The sequence below is a fragment of the Gallus gallus genome, chromosome 12, assembly GCF_016699485.2.
Source record: "Gallus gallus isolate bGalGal1 chromosome 12, bGalGal1.mat.broiler.GRCg7b, whole genome shotgun sequence".
In the NCBI taxonomy this organism is placed as follows: Eukaryota; Metazoa; Chordata; class Aves; order Galliformes; family Phasianidae; genus Gallus; species Gallus gallus.
In genome coordinates, this window is record NC_052543.1 from 7,502,265 (window position 1) to 7,525,924 (window position 23,660).

At 36.5% G+C, this 23,660-nt stretch overlaps 1 protein-coding gene across 6 annotated transcripts in view; it reads left to right on the plus strand.

Annotated features, from left to right (window-relative positions):
* Window positions 1-387: 387 nt before the first annotated feature.
* CACNA2D3 (calcium voltage-gated channel auxiliary subunit alpha2delta 3) overlaps window positions 388-23,660 on the plus strand; it is a 409,731-nt gene continuing 386,458 nt past the window's right edge. For all 6 annotated transcript variants that reach the window (XR_005839457.2, XR_006931360.1, XM_414338.8 and 3 more), the window contains exons 1-2: window positions 388-1,007; window positions 1,619-1,700. Coding sequence is in view for 4 of the 6 variants with exons in the window: in XM_414338.8 (XP_414338.3) it covers window positions 889-1,007; window positions 1,619-1,700 (201 nt within the window). In the remaining 2 variants the exon portion in view is untranslated. The remainder of the gene's footprint in view (window positions 1,008-1,618; window positions 1,701-23,660) is intronic.

Genomic DNA, 23,660 nt, shown 5'->3' on the forward strand with positions numbered 1-23,660 from the left:
GGCCTCGCTCCGGCATCCCGCTGCCCGCCGGCACTGCCGCCTCGGTGGGGCTTGGCGCTCCGCTCCCGGCGGGGCGGGGGGTTTAGCTCAAGGCTGGGCGGGGGCCGAGCACGGCCGTGCTGCCCGGCCTGCAGCCGCCCGTCATGCGGCGCTGCCCCGCCTGAATTGGCCGCGTCCCCGCCGGGTGGGCACAGCCCTCCCCCCCCCCCTCCAAGCCGCCCTGGCTCAGCCCCCGGCAACGTGCGGCGCTCTGCTCTCCTCTCCTCCCTGCAAGGGCTCAACTCCACTTTCAGCTCCTTCAGACTTTGGCTGCTCTTGCCATCCGGAGGCTCCCTCCTGCCGGTCCGGCTCCTCCTGTGCCTGCCTCTCTCCGCGCTATCCCGTTAAAAGGCTGCAGCTGCCGCTTGCTGAGCCAGTCGTTGGTTGACTCCGTCTGGGATGAAGGCTGGAGGTTACCGGCGAGGGAAAGGAGACCTCTAGGCAGCTTTCCATTTGCAAAGTGAGCGGTAATTGCGAGGAGACAGCTTCCCCAGTTGGAATCAATAGTCTGCTTTCTTGCTGCTAAGGGCACTTTGGAGCAGTAGTAGGTCACTGAAGTAACTCCAGCACGCTGCTGACTGCGGAGTTGTAAAGAACTACGTGCAAGTGGGTGCAGGAGTGCTGGAAAACGCGTCCCTGTTGCCAGGGACGAAATAGTTCTCAAGTCATTAGAGCTTCTGGTCCTCTCCTTCCATTACACAGAGAGGGTCACTCCTGGGAGGGATGAGGATGGAGCAGTGATTCCTCCAAGTGTCGCTCTCGTGGAGGGGGTGAGGGTGGTGGTAAAGCCACCCCCTACTGCTACTGAATTCAGATTTACCTGAATTTCCCCATATCTCTTCAAGCACAATGCTAGAAAATCTGAATCTTCTTCGGGCTTCTGGGGTTTTTTTCTTTATCTTCTGGACAGCTTTTAACACAGCCTTAGTGGATGTGGTTGGATCGGAGCAGCAGATCCCCCTGTCTGTGTAAGTGTTTTCATGGTATTTCTCTCAGGACTGTGCTCAAGGATGAGAACTTGACTGCTCAAGTTCCTGCTTCTTATTGCAGATATTTGGCTGTTGAAGGCACCTTCGCTCCTCTGTCATCTGTTTCTGAAATCCTGGTCTTTAAAACGCTTGGCACCACTTTAGATTTATACTAGTGCATGTGTTGTTGGAGTATGTGGCCGTAGAGCTTTATTTTAAACACTTCTATTTACTGAAGTTCGTATTGTTATGTTAACTCATTGTTATGTGAGAAGTTACCATTCAGAACCGTTCTGCTGTTTTATCTGCTCCTTTCATTTGTGTGTAAACACATTGTGCCAAAGTGTGTTTCTGGGCAAGCTGATTGTTTAAATTTAAAAAGTGCAGGTTGGGTGGTTCGGAGTCAGAGGCCTCACCTTGGCAGAGCATGTAGCTTGTGCTTGTACTTGAACAGCTTTGCTAATCTTTTGCTGTGCCTAGGTTCCTTTGTGAGCTCCTTAATGCAAAATTGCTTGAATCCTTATGAGTGCAGCTGAAGCTGCTACAGTCTGTGTTGCTTGCTATGACATGTGTATTACATTTCTTCCTGCCTCTTTTTTTTTTCCTCACAGTGTGAAGCTCTGGGCCTCAGCGTTTGGTGGGGAGATCAAATCTATTGCAGCCAAGTACTCGGGTTCCCAGCTCCTGCAGAAGGTAAGGATCTTTTTGCTTGTAATAAGGAAGGTTTTAAAAGGGAAAATGGAGGCAGATTTAATTTTTTAAATAGGAAAGCAGAGCAGTGCATCCTTTGGTCTAAGATCTATTTTTGTATTGCATACTGGTCCCTGATGACTCTTTGCATTGCACTGCACTGTTTGGAGACTCCTTGAGTAAAATGAGTTGGTTCTGGGGGGTGTGGGTTTTTTTGCTTTTATTAGAAAGTAAACTCTGATGGCTTTTTTTTTTTTTTTTTTTACTTGAAGTCTAGATTGCGGGTATTTTGTCTGGTTGCTGCATTGTGACGATCATGTTTCTGTGTAGAAACAGCTGCTGCTTATGAAAAACATTAACTTTATTCAATGAGCAGAATTAGGGCATATTTTATTATTTTTGCCCCATGCTGTATGTATGCAATTGACTATATCGGGAGAAGAAGGCTGCACTGTTGTTTGTCATCTCTGCAGTTTTTACAATCCCATTATTCCCCAATCATCTCAACCCAGTGCTGGGATGTATTACATCATTACAGATAAAAGGAATGAATGTGGTTATCTTCTTGCTCAGCTGCACAGCTGGGTAATAAGCTAGTGAAGTATTGCGAAAACTTGAGAAATTGGCATAAGTCTCCATAATTTGGGCAGAGGGGAATGAGAAAGCGGATTTGAGTATTAGGCATATATCAAAGACTGCATCTAGTCTAATTTAAATATGCAACCGATAATAAAGTTCTGTATTGTAGACCGCTCATTTTTACGGCAATTGCTGAAAAAGGCATTGTGAAAGACTGAGAGAAATATGTTAAAGTTTGTAAGGTTGTGATTTTCTGGCATTTATTGCGATCCTTAAAATGTGATGTGGAAGTGAAAAAACATTGAGATGTTCTCTGACTATAGAGACCAGTCATTCAACCCATATGTTAAATTTCTGCTTGTTTTAGATGTGATTTTTGGTTTTGAGTAACACTTGTTTGTTTTTGTTTGCTTATGAAGGAAAAGCTTCAGCTTGTAGCACTTATTTTGAAAGGCTTTTGTATACTTGTGAGATTATGTAATGGACAGTAAAGGTAGCAGTTCAAATAAACAAATAAACTCATACTGTCTGCATAAAATGAAGCAACTAAGTTAATACTTAAAGGCATGGGAGATCCTTAGTAGTATGCCTTTTCATTGTTATGTACCCAGGACTCTGAAACCTGTCCTTAACTATGCTGCAATACAGAGCTATTAAGAACATGAATAGTTGAGGTCTTTCAGTATGTTTCAAGGCTATTAAATAGCTCTTATTAGGAACATTTGGCAAACTTTAAATCTAAAAATGAGGACATTTAATATTTATTCTATTTTTAGCTCATGTTCTTTAAAAATCTTTGTGTAGTCTTATATCTGTATAAACTCTAAGTTCATAATGCAGATGAACCCTTCAGTTTCAATTAGTATCTAATCAAGTACTGTTAAAAGGCTTGAATTTTTTATTGGCCCCTAACAAGGAAGTACATTTATTTAACTTTGGAATAGCTCCATGTGCAGCCATTTTTGAACTAAAATGACTTAAAACATTTTTGTCTATCTGAAAAATATGGAATATTCCGTGTTTGGTAATGGTGCTAAAATCTACAAAGACTCAGTATAAGATCCTTCATCATGCATCTCTTCCTCATAGTAGATACATAGTAGATATAGGAAATACGGTTGATAATTTCTGTAATGTACTCTTCCCTTTGTAGTATCAACATTTCTTCCTATAGGTTGTTATAACTGTAGGCAATAGGAAGCTATTTACTTTACATTTTCATCAGCATTCTCTCTGTTTCACTGACAAAACCCTATTCCTGTTTTTAAAGGTAGACAATGTACACTTATTCCATGTTATTTTGTTTTTGTTTCCTGGATTTGTTATGGTATTTCTTTACAGAATTAAAGGGGAAAGATGGAATGGAGATTTGAAGGTATTTTGAGTTCATTTATTCCTCTGTTGCATCCTCTACTCTTTTTTTTTTTCCTCTTCTATTGCCTTCTGATTATAATAGTTTGAGGAAAACTCTGATGCCTTTCAATTTCATTGAAAAATTCATTTGTCTGTCCTTTTAAACATGCCATTTCTTAGTGTTGGCCATGCTAGATGAGTCTGGATGACAGATGATTTTAGCATGAATCTTTTTGTATTGTTGTGAAACATATTTATTTTGTAAACTCCTATGAATAAAAGCATATCAAACTTGAAGATTCACAAGTATTTTCATCATGTGAAGTCAATGGCAGAAGTTGTCATAACAATTAACCAAAGTGATAGCACATCAGTACTCTAAATCCAAGCATGGTTGTTCATTGTTTTTTTTCTTCCTCTGCCACTAGCCAGACATCAAGAATCCATTTGGTGTTTACTGTGAGCTGAGTGATCAGAATCAATGTCTTCTTAAAGGCAAGATTCCGCTTGTAGAGGCAGCATGACTTCTAATGTTAAGTGGATGAATCAATACTCTTTGATCATGAATTAACCATCATTAGTAAATGAAGATATAAAAATGCGTATAATTACGTATTGGGCAGTATGGATTTATTAATTACCAGCTGCTTTGCAGTGCTATTTAGTTTAATAAAAGCTTGATAAATGAAAAATTAATGTAAAGACTATTTGATTCATTTTGTTAGCATATATGATGAGTGCTACTTTCAAAGGAACGTGTGATAAACCAAGGTCCTATAGACACAATCTTTTACGCAAATGCTTTACTCACTAAAATTCATGACACTCATCTTGAGTTTTCATTGAGAAAATGAAGTTATGTGAGATACTAAGTTAAAAAAAAAAATCTGTCAGACTGTAGCTGTGAATACTGATACAGATATTGCAAATCTTAAGTATCGCTGTGCTGTGAACATAAAAATGAATAACCCAACATTGCAGTCTTATTGAGTTTTGAAATGTATAGGAACATTTTCATCACTATTCTTTTTTTAAAAAAACAACATTGTGTATCTTAACTGAGTGTTTTTATAATTTCTTCCCATTATAATAATCTTATCTAAGTATGTTGTTACGCCTTCTAACAGTATGTGGGTTATATGACTTTTCCTGCAATTGGCTTTAGATAAAATATAGAGACTATAAATAGGTCAGAAAATATAATAGCTCTGTAAATATTTCAGAAATGAAGATGAGATTTTTAAGCAAATTAACACCTTTAAGTGTTGCATTTTAACATTCCATTACTTACTTTCAGAGTGAAGGAAGATCATTCTGTGTTCAAAATACCAAGCATAAGAAAATAGGACAATATTATTCTTAAATTAGGTGGCTTATGGAGGTTTTACAGTTGTCATGTAGATTTGACAGCATACACAAAGCTGCTTGGTGTATACTCTTCACCTAGCTAAAAAATACTTTTGGAGCCTAAAATATATTCAAATTGTAATTGTTTCTTAGGTTACATGTAGCACAGTATGATAGAATTTTTTCTCCTTGTACTTGGAAAAGGCATCTGCTTTATTTGAATCTTGACATATCTTTAAACTTTTTTTTTTAAACACTGATCATTTTTTAGTTTTAATGTTAGTACAGCCTGGTGGCAAAGCCAGGCTTTTTAAGTATAGGATGAAAGCAAGGGTTAGGTCCCAGGAATGGATTTGTTTCACTCTATGATTATTCCTCCAAAAGTCTATGCTTAGGAAATGCTATTGTTCACTTTACAGTGTTCGTGATAATGATGTGTTTTCAGTTCTATATGCTATTGCAAAGTAATAGTAGCAATAAAATGCAAGTAGAAAGTGGAGGTAATTTGCCTTCTGTTAATGTTAAAAATAATTGACGTTTGCGTAGTAAATCTCTAATATCAAATAAGTGTAGTTATTTCTATATGTGAGGTGGTTTATGCTTTTAGATTTCTCTTGGAGAGAACTCTATGCATACTGTGAGAAATTCTTGATTTGGTCTTAAACAGTAAATAGTAATTTATTACTACTATAGGAACACTTAATAATTGAATATGGACTTTTGTTTTTGAGTGTTCTACCATTAAGGTTTCTTGCTGAAAACCAGCTTTTTTTAAAGCCCTCATAGAATAGAATTTCCTTATGTAAGTTGCTTAACGTAGTCTTCAGTGTTATGTAAGCACTTACAGCCCTAATTTCAAGCAGTCTAAAGTCTGCACATGCCCACTCGTTTCAACATTATCTTCATTGCATGAAGAGTTCTCAAATCCATTGTGCTTTCTCCAAGCAACTCTTTCCATCAGTAAAGAATTCCTAGTTTTAACGGTTCAAAATTACATTTTGTTGTACCAGCTAGTACTGTATCTTGTTTCTTACAACTATGGAAATGTCAGTATAAAACTAACAGAACAGGGTGATTTAGATCAGTTTGCATTCAGCTGGCATATCTGATTCATGTGGCAAAGTTATCTTTAGTTTTAGTATGTATAATAGTGACTTAAATTCTTACAGAAGTTCAGTACCATCATCTTGACATTAATTGCTTTTATTCAGCCTGATGTTGTTTCTGGTCTTTTTGGGCTGTTTTTTTTTTTTTTCTTTGCTCAAGACACTGCAATTACTGCTGCCTTCTTTGAAGGAAGGGTCAGTAGGATTGGGATGTGCAGTTCAAGCTGTAGATGTGGACTGTTTGATTATTAATTTAACTTTTGCCATCCGAACTACTAATTCTAATCCTGCCAAAAAGTGATAGAAGAAAAATTACCATACACACACACACACGTATATATATGTTTTATTTATTTGTTTACTTGTTTATATAAACAAGTAAAAAGCTCAACACCAAAACCCACAACAACCTGTAAGACGACTATGATTTTAAACAAACTGAAACAACAAAACCTATCCAGGCAAATCATATTAAGCTTAATGAAAACTCTATTTACAGTTAATTCATTACATTCATACTCCTGAACTTTGGATTATGCAAAACGTCTCTTATCACTGAATTAAAATCAAACATTAAATGATAAAAGAAATTTGCATCTTAAAACACTTAAATTCTGATGGTTAACATAATGCTATTTTGCAGCTGTCTAAACTTAAATCCTTTTCCTCTTCAATTTTCCTGGGCCATGTAAACAATGGAGTTATTCTCCATGCCAGACTAGTTGCTGAGTATGTTAGAGTGTTTTTGCTACACACTTAATATTATTATATGATGATAAAAATATAAATTATTTTGGATAAAGATCTTATTTTTTCTTCTTTTTCAAGAGGAAAAAGTGTGCTACTATGTGAGGAAACCTGCTGGGTCCAATCCCAATTTACAGTTAGTATACTGATCTGTAGAGAAAAACATCATGGTACAATCTAACTTTCAATAACATGGTTTCCTTTTCTCAATAAGTGAATTCCAGTTTTTCTCCTTTCTTGTGATGAAGTCCTGCCTTTTCTGAAAGTATTGGGGAATTTTGTTTTGCCTTTGAGTTGGAACAGCATCTTGTATGTGCTTACTCTCATCTCCTGATGGAATGTTTTGTTGGGAGAATGAATTTCTTGGTATGTTTTAAAGTACGTGAATTATCAGTCAACAGTTTTTTTATATTTCTTTTTAAAAAAATGCAAAGCCCTGTTTAAAGCTGTGGTGACTTTGTGCTCTTCTGGTACCAGTACTCTGTGTTTTGTAGAACTTTCTGTCTTTTCAGGTTTTGCAAGTACAGCGTGATTCTCTTACTTGTATTATTAGAAGTAAATATTTTCTATTGCTGATGTATAACACAAATAGGAGATGACTTCTGTAAGTACTTTCCACTTCCAATCATGTTTTTTTAATATGGAAATTGAGCAGGCAATCTAACTGGAAACTATCAGATCTTGAAAAGAGATGAATGCTAATTTCTGTACTTAATGCTTTTAAGGTTGTTTGTTTTCTCATCCTGCATCAGAAAGTGCTTGCATTTCAAGGTTAAAAATGCTGGTCTCCATGCAGATTATTTTGACAGAGAAGGTATACAGCCACGAGTTGAAGCTGCATTCTAATGGTGATTCACTTTTGAGCAACTGCTAATCAATACTCTATACTTTCAACTGTCATTACTGTTCTGTAGGGTACCATTTTTTGTTGCTGATAATAAATGGTTACATGTTGTACAACACAAATTATATATTGGTAGCATAGACAGTATTTTTTTTTTTACTTTGATGTAGACACTTCAATAAGAGGTCTTCATGAAATACTTTCATATATTATTCTCATGAAATTCCCATTCTGCTTTTTCTATCTATAATTTTTTCCCAACTGTGGATGTTCTTGTGACTCTGTTTTTCCCTAATCTTTCCAAAGATTAAGTACTTACTTTGCGAATGACAAAATCATTACAATCTTTGCAGTTGAAAAACGAATATGCAATGAAGCTTTTTTAAAAATAACACTTAGAATTTGAGAAGGGTCTTGGGTACCTTTCTAGAAGTGATAAATTCCAGGGACAGGTGCTTTCCTAAAATATCCTGCCTTCAGATTGTAAAGGACCAAGAGAAAGCACCGTCTGACTTTTAGGGGTATGTTTGGCATATCTCAAACACTTGCAGTGCAAGGCTATTGCCATGACAGCCAGCTGAAGGCTGATATCAGGAAGTATCATAATCATATCCTGCCCTCTCAAAGGGATAGTCCTCCTTCTTGCAATAAAGTTTTGGCTGCAAACTTATTTTTGACAAACTTGTTACTGTGAATTCAGTTGCTCATGACCTTGGGGTGGTGGTCCTGCAAACTTAGCAGGCATAAGGGGATGCCTGAGAGACACTCTGGGTGGTTGTTATCTTCATCATCTTTGTCTCGTTGGTGGTCATCATAACTGTCTACTGGTTTGAGACTATGACCTCTGGACGAGTGTGCTTACCCCACATCCCTTCTCCAGTACTGTAGGCCGATGCTAGAACTCCTCGAAACAGGCCTTCTAAATAGACTGGTGATCAGTCTTTTTCCTGTCCCTTTTTCTGACTCTCATTCTTTCTCCATTTTTCTCAGTTTTCTTTTTGCTCTTTTTCTCTCATAAAATTATAAACTAATTGCAGGACCTATTTTGGCTTCTTAAAACCCGTCTGTCTCATTCAGTTAAGCTGTAAAGTTGCGAGGCTTATTTTGGCTTCTTAGAGTTGTGTAGTTTAGCCACAAAATTTAAGTTAGATTCTGAGTATTAGAGTGCCACTATTTCAGGGATAACTGTAGTATCTAGATTCTCATTAAAGCTGATAATTATGTGTATATATTTATATATTTACCTTAATCTAACTCAGGGTATTTGTGAATCAAGTCACCCCTTTCCACTCCTTATGGACAGGATCTTACACAGATCTCTTAGGACTTTACAAAGGCACTTACGTGTCGTATAGTTCATGACTAGTACCTTGTTTCAAAGGATGATATTTTAAGGCATGAAGAGATAAGTCAAGAGAGACAAAGATTTGTTCACACAGGACTTTACAAATGTTGCAATCAGCATACCAAATTTAAGCTGGGAATGAGTGGTAGACAGTAGAATCCAGAGCACAGATCATCGCATGACCCTCTTACATGAGGGTTGGCTTATTGCACTCTTTAACTAGATCTTAGCTGTAGCTGTAGAATCTCAGGTTTCTTTAACAACCTAGACTTGAATTTACCAAGGATAGCAATGAAAATAAAGAGATAGAGATCTTAGAGCACCCAAATTAAAAATGAGAAAGATGTACAAACAAACTCTTCTTGAGCCCATTAAAAAACAAAACACGATGACCTAATCTAGTTCATAAATTGGGGATATAGTATGGTAAGTATGTGTATATAATTCAGTGTTTTAACTGGAGCGTAACAGATGCTGACTTGATTGCTTGGATGTTTTTTGTAGGTTTTTTTTTTCGTTTGTTTTTTTTTAAAAAAACCTGGCTTGATTATATGTATGACTGATAGCAATTTCTTTATCGAGGCTTTGTTCCTGGTGTGTAGGAGAGGATGGAAATGATCTTTGAGCTTCTAATAGCCTCAAAATATTTTCCTTTGGGATACTCAAAATGTGGAACTGACAGACTTTCCTGAATTTTGTGCAGGTGGTAATTTGCATTGATACTTCTAAAATTTGAAAATTGAGTAGAACACTGATCAATATTCTTCTGAATATGTTGATACTGAATTTAGTTCTTGGGGCTTCATGATTCTGCAAAACTGGGTTCTGGAAGAAAACAAAAAAATTCAACAAAACCCCAAACTAAAGAACTCCTTAATCTTCCACTTTTAGGTATGAGAGCTATCTTCCTCTCTTCCACGATGGAACTCTGAATGTTTTTAATAATTTTTTGGGATCATGGAATAATTCATTCTGGAAGAATGGTTTAGAAGATCATTTAACCCAACTTTCCGCTTAAAGTAGGGCTGGTGCTGGCTGGAGGGTATATTTCTTGGGGCTTTGAGTACAGTGTCCAGAATCTTCAAGGATAGAGGCGCCAAAACCTCTTAGCCCAAATTTTGACTCTTAGGATGAAAAGCTATTTGCCTAAGTTGGAATCTCTCACTTCAATTCATTACTGCTTCCTGTCTCTTGTGTTGTGCTATGAGTCCTCCCCACAACAGCTCCTTGGTACCCATTCCCTTCCTTGAAGGGCTCCCCTAAACTGCTGTACACAATCTTGGTGAGTCTTTCCATCTTCACTGATAAAGGTCATTAATAAATATGTTAAAACTAGAGTTCCACGCAATATACACGGTTGAGGAGCTCTACTTGCAAATAGGCTTTGGGATCACTGTGAATGATACCTTTTCAGCGTGACTAGTTTTTCCATCCATCTAGCAGTCCTTTCACAGACCATAGTTGCCATAATTTGAATATTCTGATGCTATGGGAGACATCAAAAGACATTCTGAAATAAGGTAAATGACATCCACAGCTCTTCACTCATCTACAGGTATATTCTTTTTGTTGTAGAAGGAGATCAAGCTGATTATGTGATTCTGTATCCTTCAACATTAATAGAAACATCTACTCAAGCAGTTTTAAGCAACTCTATTAAGATATCACTGTCTTGCTGCAAAAGCAGATGCCCGTGTTTTGTTCAAAGGCCAAATAAATTCAATTTGAAATGTACTTGCTATTCTCTCTTTTACCTTTTCCTCTTATATTGTCAGCCTGGAAGATCTACATGCTTTACATTATCTATGGCATGTTGCACTATTGCCTTCCTTATTGTGAAATACCCATAAAATGTAAGATCTAATAAAAATCGCAAGAAGTGCTGTGGACCTTAGCTGAAAGATTCTCAACTACAGTAAACAAATGGAAAACTTAGTGATTTAAATTTCTGTAACAGTTTTTTTGATTGGTGAAGAGCCATTGCCTCTGTCCGTTCGGAAATAAATTTGATTTAGCGAAGGGAACTTATATTGCCACCATTCTCTTCTCTCTATTGGATCTGTACATATTTCATCAACTCAAGATTTTGACTCTCAAATTAAATCTCTTCACGTAGCAAAAAATAAGTGTTTGTCTGATATTGGCTTTTTTTAGTAGGCTTACAAGGGAATTCTCGATTTTATCAGTTAGAGTTCCAATTCTATCTCACTTGGTATTTGTTTCTCCTGACAATTGTCAGGGCAGGCCTCTATTAGGCCCCAGTCATGAACGGTATTGTACCATCTTTTAGATGTTTCATCAGATTTCACTTTCATTTTCTTTTCAAACTCATTCTTTCAAAATGCTTGCATTAATATTACAAGTTCATAAACTAAACTCTCTTCTGTCTAATATTCAGGTGGATTTTCTTCCACAGATACTCCTGTTCTCACAGTAGGAGTAGGTAACTCTTGTGGTTTTGAAGCTTTGAGATTAGTCTCAACTAACTTGATTGCAAGAGCTGGAAGGCTTTTTTTTTTTTCTTTAATTTGTCATGGTAACACAGGCACTTCCCTTGTAGGGCTAAACCAAATTCTAGTTCCTAGTTACCTCACTCTAGATGTTTTATTTTACTATATTTATCAACCAGAGTACCTTAAATGAACTTAGTGTTGCACAGAAATCATTTGTCATCTGGAAGAAGGTTTTATGCCTCATATGTTTTCACTTCGGATTATTCTGCTGTAGCTGGCAAGGAGCTTCTTCATGCTCACATACAAACAAGAATTTGACTTGCTTTTCTAAAAAGTAGGAGCTGAGCTTTGCAGTGATAGTATTTCTAGCCTGCTAAATATAAGATACTAAAAATGTTATTTGGAAGGTATCATAAAAAAAATTTGGTCAGAACAACAGCACATACGCTTCCTATTGTTCCTCTAGGTTGTATTTGAACACTTGTTTATTCGGTAAACTCCCAAGAGTTTATCAAGCTAAGCTGCTAATTTTCAAGACATAAGAAAAAGGTTTATGTACTATGGATATTAAAGTTTGATGTGTTGGGAACACATCATTGGTCACAAAACCAGATAATTATCTTCTAAAGTGACAAAGCTTCAAAGATGAAAAGCAGGAATATTCAAACTTCAGCTTTACAGCTTTACCTTGAAGCAAAATGACTATCATTTTATGACAGCTGTGCCAAATCTGACTGCTGAGCTGTTTGTACATGATGCTATCGTATTACATTAATAGAAATTTTCACTGATAATGAAAACTGTAGGAGGCTAAGAGTAAAGCTTTATGTTATGACTTGCAGCCATTGACTATCTGCATCCAACAGATTTATTACCCCCTACGCACATTGTGCCTTTTACAATATCTTCTGCAGTTTCTTCAGTGAAGTACAACAGAGAGATGATATTACAGATGGCACCGTCCAAGAAGTCTGAGTACTCACTTCACGTTTCAGATGTCCCCCTATCATTACAAACTGCAACACAATTTCACAGTACAAGTAGAGACGAGATCTGACATTCCTCTGGAGCTTATCGTGCAAAATACTAAGCAAAAAAAAAAAAAAAAAAAAAAAAGAGGATTTCTTTTGGCCACCTAAGCTTTAAATTTCCTGTTAAAATCAAAGTAGAAGACTGAGGGATCTGTCTTTTTATCCTAGGTCTATGATAACTTCCTCGATAGTCTGTTCAAGCAGTGAAGCGATCAAGCATGGCATTAAAATACACCTACAACATCACACATACGAAGTTCAGAACTTATACTTGTGATCTAGTTTTTTTCCAGAACGCTGTAGGCCTTTTATTGAAAGTTAGAACTGGGAGCAGGGTTTTCCACAAATCACTACCCCTGACCCAGTGGCATCTTTGCTAAATTTTCCTGCTAAATAGGCAGTACTTTCCTGGCAATACTTTCCTTTGCCTCAGATTTCTAAATGTTAAAGGCCCTCAGATTGGGAGTGAAGCACTTTCTGTGTGGGGAAGTTTAGGTGGTAAAAAGAGCACTATGGAGGTAAGGCTGAGTGTGTGGAGTTGGTCACCTCTGAGAACTACAAAATGTTAATGTGATAAAAGACTTCAAATAGAACTGCATTCACTACTCAAAATATGCATGTCCTTGTGTAATGGCCATAAATAACTACAAAATGAACAAATCTACTCTTACTTCTGCTGTTGATACTTAGTATCTGTAGTTGACAAATTTCCCTTTGGCACTGAGCTGGCAAGTGGAACAGAACCCTTACTTGTCACAAGATCTGTTCTTCCTATGCTTTGAATGCCCAGCGATATGCTGTGCTGATATCAGAAACAGTTCTGCAGTGTTTTCTTCTTTCTGTTAAAAGTGTTTTATTCACTCTGGTATTTACTTTTAGTTTTTCTCATAACTATAGGTTTGTACATTTTTCACTAGAGCCTTCAGACTATCCTTTCCTAGTTTTCATATAAATAGGATCCAGCAGTTAAGACTTCAGTGAGAGTCAAATTCAAAACAGTTAAGTTCTGAACCAGAAAACCTTATTTATCCATTTATGGATATCTGATTGTTTGGGTAATATTGACCATAGAAATGCATTTTTTTGTATGTGATTTTTCTGTCCTTCCTTGTGTTCCCACTTCTTCATAGCCTTTGCTTTTCCCTCTGGAATTTTTTAACCATTAATGTATTTTAGTGTCTCGAGTAGGGTGTAATCGTAATACTGCAGTGAGGATCTGGCCAGCTGGAGGAAAAATGCAGAAATAGAATGAATAATGGCGTAATAGCACTTCCAAACAAAAGGGTAGGTGAAGGTTATGTAAATACAGGTATTGTCCTAAAAATGATCTTTTTATTGGATTTATGCTTTGCTTTTAGAAGGGAAGATACATTAGCATCTACCACTACATATTACATATTACAAATATTACTGGAAGGAGGAGCCAGTTGTTTCTCCATTAGCAGCCAGTACACATAGTTGTACCATAGATGGCATGTTGAGGAAGAAGGACAAGAGACAAGATTCCATCCAAAATTAAATGGAAGTTTTTTGTTGTAGCACAAGTGGGTGGGTTTACAGCACTTTTCTGATAGGACACATTGCAGGGAGTAGTCACTGTCAAGAAGCTAAAGCAGTCTGTGTAAAACAACTGAAGGTGACAATAGGAACACGTGAACAAAATCCGAATGCATTTGAGGGGCAAAGGAGCAGAAAAGTATTTTCCTCTTAATGTGACTGGAAAATACATTTGTGTGAAATTCAGTTTAAGTCTTTATTCTGGTGGTTATTGGTTATTTTTGACAAATATGTTAAATGAACAATTTTCATATTAAACAGGTTTTCATATTAAAAACATTTAAACCATAGTCAAAAAGTTGTGTTTGTTATTTTTTCAAATAGGGAATGCCATGCGATTTTAGAACTTTTGCCAAGAGCTAAAAGGAAGAGGAAATTTTGTGCTAAATTAGGAAAGGCGTCTGAAATTAAACTGAGTGCTGCTAAGTAAAGACTTAGATCTACTTTTTGTTTCGTAGTATAGCTTCCCAGATGCTTAAAATTTGAATGTTTTCTTTTTTTTTTTTTTAATCTTAGAATCTCGTCTGCTGAAGTTATTATCTGTACAGCTCTGATGTAGAAGTGCATACAAAATTTGGCACTAATCCTGTCCAGTACTCCTTAAGCATGTTATTAATACAAATATATATTTACTGAATAGTATTTTCTCAGTATTACAAGATGTCTGGGGAATTTCACGTGAGTGAGAGCTGTAGAAAAATGTCATTATAGGTCCCAGTATATACTTATGTGTTGGAATAATTCAAATGTTACTGTGTAGAGTTATCTATGGCCATACTTCCATGATTGTGTTCTATCTTGGATTACAAACATGCAGGAGTCATGTAACTGAAAACTGTGATTAGTCTGAACATAATTTCTCAGACAAAGGCAGCTGCAAACTCAACTCTTCACAAAACTCTTCAGTAAAACTGATATTGAGAAGTGCAAAATTCCTGTTCTTCACACAGATCTTCAGTGACTGTCAGATATTTTCCTCTCAGTAATCTAATGAAATCCTATGGCTTCCTGGTGTGAGCAGGAGGACAACAAATCCAGGCAGATCATACCATGGCGTGAGCTTTATGAGTAAAGTTCACCATTGCGTGAACTTTACTCATCTAATAGCACCATTTCCAATACTGTCAGATAGCTCTTTAATTTGGCAGAGATAATACTTTTACATTTTATTTACTAGCATGAATGTTGGTACATTTGATGGCTAGCTGATGCAGTTGTTAAATGGAGTTAAATAATACTACTTCTGCTTTGGAAGCCTCCAAAAAAAAACAACTCCTGTGGTCCTGGTTTTACCCCTGACCCATAGATTGACCATGTGCAAGTCAGTTCTGATATATCCATTACATTTGGTATGCAGAATTTCTTTTCTACATTGATTTCTGTAGCATGTTTTAATGTTTTTCTTTTTTTAAATTTAGTGTTTGGATGGCAACTTTACGTAAAATTCACCTCATAAAGAAAAATCAAAGGACTTTCTAATTTGTGTTGATTAAGTCATTGGCTGACTGAACAGGTCAATTTTCCGAACCATCCCATATTGTAGTAGCCCAGTCAAAAACAGGCTTTAAAACTTGAATGAAAACAAAATGAATACAAAATTAATGCTGTTATTTCAATTTAATTTAAGAGTAAACTAATTATCAGAAAATTTAAATTCACATTAGTTCAGGAGTAATTGAGAAAAAGGTAGATATTTGTTACTGTGAGTGGCACTTCTGCTGTAATTTTGCACCTAAATTTTGCACCTAAAATAAGGCCATTTTTGGTAAAAACATGCATTCTTTTAATGAAAGGTACTGGCATAAAATATTGAGTAGCACAAATATTGTAAATATTGTAAAGAAAAAAACATGATACTGCATTGACCACTGAGTGCTGTCATGACTATTGTTGTAGAGAAGGGAACTGAGGAAAGGAATTTCTGCTGCACTGGCAGCTAGCTATGGTACATTCAGGTAGGTCTGTATCTGTTACAATTGCATGTTTTCTAGCAAGCTTTGAAAACAGTTCTTAGAATGCTGAGTATTGTATAAATCCCAAAGTGATTTCTTTTATATTCACAATAGTCACACAGTAATTAGACAGCTATCTGTAATGAGACTGTATTCTGTTGGAGAAGAGATGTAGAGTGTTTGAGGGTACAACGTTCTTCAGACTGGAAAATGTTATAGTTTCAATATGAAGAATAATTATAAATCTCCTTGATGGTTTCATATTAACTCAAGATGTAATTTTCTTTAACTGCAAAAGTGTATGTTCTTCTCTAGCTTTTACTTCTTGGTGGATAGGAGGTTAGAATTCAAAGATTGCTTTTGTTTCCTTGCTTAATTACCTAAAAAGAAGAGTAACTATAATAGAATCACATTTCTTGTAGGTGAACAGTAAAATAAAATTGTCACCTAGTGATTTCAGTATTAGGGTTCTCTGATTCTACTCTTTATTCTCATCCAAAGCAGTGTGAAATCACTTTGTGGCCCTAGCTCTTCTCCTTCATTATGATATGTATGAGAAATTGTGTTTTTCCTTTTTATTAAGAAGTGGCTTGATATATAACACATATTGTAGTTTGTGTTCATTGTTTTCTTCTTTCTGATACTTATTCATTTCCTTCTCCATCCACTGTCCCAACTTCAGATTTCTGATATTGCAATAATTAATTTTTTTAGAATGCAACTCTTCTGAACTCCATTTTTACATCTACTCTTATGTTTTAACTTGTGTACATGCATGCGTTTATATGTTATATATTGTAAAGATATATTAGTATGTCCTGTTTTACCAGAACAATCTCAGTTCTTGAACATGTTCCAGTAGTTATATTTTAAGAAATACAATATCTAACCTTGATGTACTTGGATCTCTGTGTCTCTAGAAGTCATCTTTTGCCTCTCCCATGCTTGTTGCTTTTGACTAGATTTAATCTGCAACTTCTTAGTTGTAGAATACCATCTCCTTTTGGAAATGTAAATGATTTTCCATTTGTTCATAGTGATCTCTTTCACACGACCACCCTGAATTCATTCTACAACATTTGATATGCCACTGATATTTCCAGATAAAGGAAATAATAAGAGATGTATGTTCATATTTTACTATTTACTGTTCTGTAGACTTTTTAAAGCTAAAAGAATTGCTCAGGATACAGGGTGATGTGGGAAGGTGGGATGAGAAGGAGAAACATGAATAAAAAGGAAAATTCTAAAAAAATTTTGAAAGATATTCTCAACAGATAAAATATTCCCCAAATTTATCAAGGGCTTTTTTTTTTTTTTCTTTTTTCTTTCTTTTTTTTACTCCTTTTTTTTACTGCCAGCTTCTTAGTAGTAGCTTGCTAAATTTCTTGGTAACGAAATGGCAGTTGTCAGATTCAGGTTCTGTTAATGTGTTACTGGAACTGTTGGGTAAGCTTGAGCAAATGGCTTTTGTTCTTTAGACATCATGTGTAGTAGCATCTGTGAGGCAGTCCAGTGTAAAAATAGCTCTCGGCATCTACTGCACAATTGTGAAGGTGTTATCCAAACTTTGTTCTTTCCTTTGTGCCTACAGCTCTATTACCAGAGAGACTGCAGCCCAGTGCTCCAGCATGATTCACTCATTCTGTTTCTTGTCACCTGTAGCCAAATTTCTGAACTGTGATGTGATTCGAGCTTTGGATAAGGATTACAGGATACACTTGCTTTTGTAACCTAGATAGCCAATATATATAATATATATATATTATTCCCACCCTTCCTTTGGAAATGCAATGTTACTCTACCTGTAAAGGGATAAAGACTCCCAGGGAAGTTGGTGCTCTGTAGGTGAAATTAATACAGACATGAAAGTATGCCCCTTGTTCTGGCCTTCCTGAACTGTAAAGAAAGCATGAAGAAATAATTGCTCTGTTGTACTAAACTATGAATTTATGGTAGTCCATTATAAAACGTAGAAGTAATGGGGAAAAAAAGGCGGTAGGTGAAATTGGATACTGTGGGTCTTTGTGCAGGATGAGCCAAGTCTATTGTAGTCTGACCTTCAAAGAGCAGAATTGACTGATTGATTTGCTTTTATTTTAAGTTCCTTTGATCTTTCAAAAAAAATTCCTTTGCATATTAAAAAAAAACCCCCACTATTAAGTCTCTTACCAAAATGGTGCTATATACTTTTTAAAATAAAAAAAAATACAGACCATTATTGAGGTAAGCTCTTCCGAGAAATTATTTTCCATACATCTGGAAAACTTTTCTGTTTGTTTCTTGACATTTACATTTTATAATGTTTTCCAGCAAAACTAGCTGTCATATGGTAAGCATTCAAGGTATTCAGATAGACTGAGTTCTTATGTAGTTTCTTTTTATCAACAGTACAGGTATTTTGACATTCTCTTAAAAGAAAGCTTTTGAATACTTTTATTTAGTACTCTATTTTTTAGCTCATTCAAGATGTTCCATTTGGGAGATAAGGTTAATTTCTTTTAATATGTATTATTTTAAACTAACAGTAGTGTTTAAAAGTAATACTAATGTTTCTGTTTCATTTCCTGTAAAAAGGTTTCTTAAGTAATTGGAAATAATAGCGATTAGATATTTAGACCAAGAACATCATGCACCCTGTACTACAAGAAATGTCTTTGTAGTGCTTAGCTTCTGTTCTAGGGAACTGCCTTGCCTGGAGCTGCAACTGTATGGCATGTTTAGGAGTGAACTGAAAATACTGCTCCTACTCAGGAGTGCACTTTGGCAGAGTATAGGTATGCAGTGTTCTCATTTTTTTTCGTGCATGGTTCAAACAAAAAGTCAAACTGAAAAAGAAAACTCAAAAGTAAATCAGACTTGGGGAATTACTGCCTTGCTGAGATTTGATGTGTAGCTGACCCCAGAGGGGAAATATGGGAAAAGACTTTTCAGGTTATAAGAATGAAAATGTAGCCAGGTGTATTTCTCCTTAAGTCTACTTGGGATACTTCTGAATGTACTTTTTGCTCCAAATGCTGTTGAATTGGAGTGTACATATAGGCTCAAAGGTAGCAATTCTATTTGATTAAAACTTTAATCAATTTAAGATTAACATTTTAATCAAAGGCTGATTATTAGTGACTAATTACATGTTTCTGATTTATTCTGCCAGTTATCTGTCCTACATGTAGATGGCAAATTTTAAAGATCACAGTGTGAGTTTTCACTCCTTCATCTTTCCTGTGCACCAGTTTTGAGACACTGAGACTTAGTCTGCTGCTGTCACATTTCCATGCAGTCTTGGAGTCTAGTCTTGGAAGAAAAGGCTGTCTCATGTAGTTGCTAGACTACCTGAAAGCTATAATGTGTTGGATTATTTCGGCTTTTTTTGGACCAACTGAAACCTTTGGACACTTCACATTCTTGACTTTGAGTTCTTTGGTCTTGAATTGACCTATTCGCAGGTCACTTTGTGACCCTTATTTAGTTCACTTTATTCACGCTCACTAAACATGTAGCATGATCTCCTCTTTGTCGATTTTTTATTTGTTTATTTCAGTCTCACCTTTGCATTGTTCACACTTCTGTAAGGTGAGGCCTATTTTAAGGTTTGATTTCGTTACCAAAATATCTTGAAGAGGCATGACAAAGCAAAGAAGAGGTTAAAAAACCTCACAATACTTGTACCTTTCCAAAATTTTTGTTCTGGATAGTTGAAAACCAACAAAAAAGGCAAGTTTCAGAGAAACCAAATAATTGTAAAATGCTTTACTAATGTATGGTTTAAGAAATTTACAGATCTGTTATGCTGAAACAAAATCGTATTTGTTTTTTTTTTTTTTTTTTTCCCCATAGAACTCCCATCCACTCAGTGTAACTCATCAGTAGCAATCTTTATACTGGTACCTGAAAGAAAAAGTACTGGATTTTGTTTGAGGCTTTGACAACATAGTGGGGGAAGTGGAGAACTTTCCCTAGCAGTAGGTATCTGCCTAGCCGTGGTCCTTTCTTCCTCTTGTAAAGAGTTGTCTGTTAATAAGCTGCTAATACTAGAAGCTGAAGTGTGACTGTGCCAGAAGGCATTAAGTCTCTGTGGGAATCTTAGTTGCACTGACTGGTAAGACTGATAGTCCCCGCAGTGAGTCTTTGGTGTGTGGCTCAGCCTAGTCCACACTTGGTCTATGAGCAGATTTTTAATTAAATGCCATCAATGTTAAGCTCATGTACCTGGAATGAAAATGATGACAAAAAATTTCAACCCTCCTCCTTTCTGGGTAAGCTGCTAGCAAAGTTCCTGCTTTCAAATTTTGCTGTTCTATGTGCACTCAGCCTTTCCCACCTCAGTAGAGTAATAAGCAGTGATAGTTACAAACAACACTTTCGAACATGCAAAAGATATTTATGTGCACCTTACCATTGACTTTTTCTTTTCTAATATTTTATTAGTCTATTTTTATCACTCAGGCTAACTTACCTGGCTCCTATGAAGGGGCTGCAAATTTTCAAGCATGCTCTTCCATTTTTCAGGATGTTTTTCTTAACCAGTGCCATGCACAAGGCAGGCTTTCTAGCTAACCTATCTTGTCCTACTTTCAAAAATAGCCCCCTCAGTGTTTGTGCAGTTCCTGAGCATTTACTTCTGTGATCTGTGCTTTTTCCTTTTTTCTCTTTTCCCCTCTCCTTTTTAGTCCTTGCTAGTGACTCTGGAATTTGACACTTTCCATCTTCAGTACAAGTCAAAATACCTACAGACTTTTTCAGCCTGCTTTGACTCCACTAGGCTAACATCCCATCTTTCTTCTCGGATGAGGTATAGACTCAATGGCAGCATTGGAACGGGCAGCCTGAAGAGCGGCTGTGAGAGCAGCATGGCTTGCGATCTGTTCACTTTTCCATTTGTGTGCCTGCATTGGAAAGCAGCCTGCCTGCACCCTGCCAGTTCAAAAATCCTGGGCAGTGCATGAAGGCACTGAGCCATACTGTACCCAGAGCTGCCAGTCATGCTAAGATGGGGGATGTCTTCTGTGGTCCAGAGGTATTCTTAGTCATATCTTCAGGCTGGCTGTCCACAAATCTAGTCCGAGAACTTCTCACCACACAGGACGTGCACAGTTGAACGGGTACATGCTTGCCTTTCTGCTTGTCCTCATGTTCCCTGATAAACTGTTACCTGTATTTTATCTTATATTTTCCCCTCTAAGCTGTGATGTTATTTCAACCGCTGAAGAATTTGATGACTTTGTAGGATACAAACCAAGCCTGATATACAGTTTAATTCTCTTATCCCCTTTGTCCCTTTCATTTGGTCTCAGTATCAGAGCTGATATGCTCATTCTTGAAGGTAACCTGCATTACTATCTAGTCATGAAAATTCACAAACCCAGTGCTTTTTCCAGCGTGGTGAAAAAAATTATAACTCCAACCTTTGCAGAACGTATTACTACTACTTATTTTAGCTATTTATTTATTTATTTACTTTTAGGACAGGTTGGACTAATGTTTAGATTTCCCTTGCAGCACAATTCCAATTTACATCATTTCATGTGTGATGGGCACTATTTCAGCATTTTTATTTTCTATCTCAAGGGTAATTTGAGTAAATGTTACCTGTTACATTGCTGCAGCAGACAGAAAGTACTCTGGATCTCTAATAAGCTCTTATTAGCTTGACCTGTTTTTTTTTTTTGTTGTTTGTTTGTTTGTTTTGGGGCAATTTCTGTAATGTTTTAACACTGTTAAAATGATAAAGTAATTACACAGCTCTTTAAGGCATTATGTTTTGAAGTTTCACGTTTGATGCAAGACTTTCTTTTGAGCTTTACAAAAAAAAAAAAAAAACAAAACCCAACATTTCTTAAGTATCTTGATTCTTCTTGTCTCTTATGCAGAACTTTGTTCTTGCATCTTGCACTTACTCTTCTTCGTCACAGGATGGCAGCATGAGTAAGATGCTAAGAAGGTATAGTGGAGAGGCTTTGTTTACATGTTATAAAGATTTGTACTGGGTTCACGTGTTGCTTTTCAAGGTGAGGTATCAGATGTGTGTGGGTTGCTCTAAAAAGAATGCCTCCTATTTATTTCCATGGAAACTGCAACAAAGACAAAGAGCAAAATAACACTCTTTGATAGAGAAAATTCTCAGCTATAAAGCACTACTTTTCAACATATCCATCACCATTAGCTGTGTGTTTTCACCAGCCACAAATGAGCCTGCATGCCGTGCTCCTAAAAATCTGCACCAGTGGAAGTGTGATCCACTGATGCCACTGCTGAAGTGCATCACTCGCATAAAAACATGCCTGACCCAAATGCCTTGTTCCCTAGACTTCATAGAGGTTTGCAAGCTGGACCCATTCTGAAATAAGTGATTTGATACTATTTTGTGCAGGACAGCTGCTTCTACTAGTTATGCCCATGTCAGGTGCAGTGATTGTATCCCAAAAACACACCATGTTTCTGAAAAAATGCAAAAGAATCTGTAAGTCTACTCAGGCAAAAAAAGTACCTGTTTTTCCAATGAAGTAGTTCTTAAACATGTATTTATATCTTCAGATTCATACAAAATCACAGATCAAATTTTATTGCTTTTGCCTTAATCCTTGGAACTGCTGGCTTAGAAGCATTTGATATGAATAAAAGGAAGCCTTCTTTCCCTTTATGACTTAGCACTATCTTTTTATTGTTGTTACTTAAATCTAAACTCTTCAAACTTAATAGCTTTAATTTCCTCTGAATTATATTCCCTGCTGTTTTTGTGTCCTGCTTGACTGTTACATTTAGGAGCTTCCTAAGTGAAAATTCAGACTCTCAACACTTGTTCCAACTCAGAATTATGAAGAAAAACATTTTCCTTATGCCTCCTGGAAACTGTCTGAACTGCAGACTGAATTTTTCTTCCTAGTTCCATAGACGAAGTCAATAGAAAGATCCTAGGACATGTCATTTTGTCACAGTGCTATGCCTCGCAGAGGACCCAGACGATACAAAGAGCAGTCTGGGTTCACCTGTGCTTTTAGAGAACAATTTGTCTGAAATAAGTGTTTGCTTTCATAGCTATGTGATTTCTAGAATAGCTGTGGCAGTTGTCTATTAACAAATGATAGTTTTCAGTGCTGCATCCACCAGTATGACAAAAGGACTTGTCTTCTTGTGAAATGTCTTTTCCTTTCCCATGATGTTTTCAACCGGAGATGAATGAAGCAATTTGTGTTGCGGAGAGAAAAAAAAAAAAAAGCTGCTCAAAATTTTTGAACGGAGATAATGCAAAAAAAATTTAAGCAAGATTTTGGGATGTGATATGCAGGATTGACTCCGTTTATGTAGTTTCTAGTACTTATTTATTTATGTATGCAGAATAACTGATTTTGCAGATAAATAGTAGCAGTGGAAGAATAACATTGCTGTGCAATAGGTGACAATCTCTTTTTTCTTTACTTTTTTCACAGGAATAATGATTATAATTATAGGATATTTGCAATTGAGAGGGAGGAATTGGTGAGATGTTAGACTTCTCATGAGTTCTGGGTAATACATGTGCTAATATATCATTCAGTGTGATTCTGGCTGTGTGATCTCTCATCCCTTCCAGGCTTCTTTCATATCAGGTCTTCATTTGCCCCTGCAGACAGTTCTGCTGTAAAACGCTTAGAGTAATATCTCACATAAAG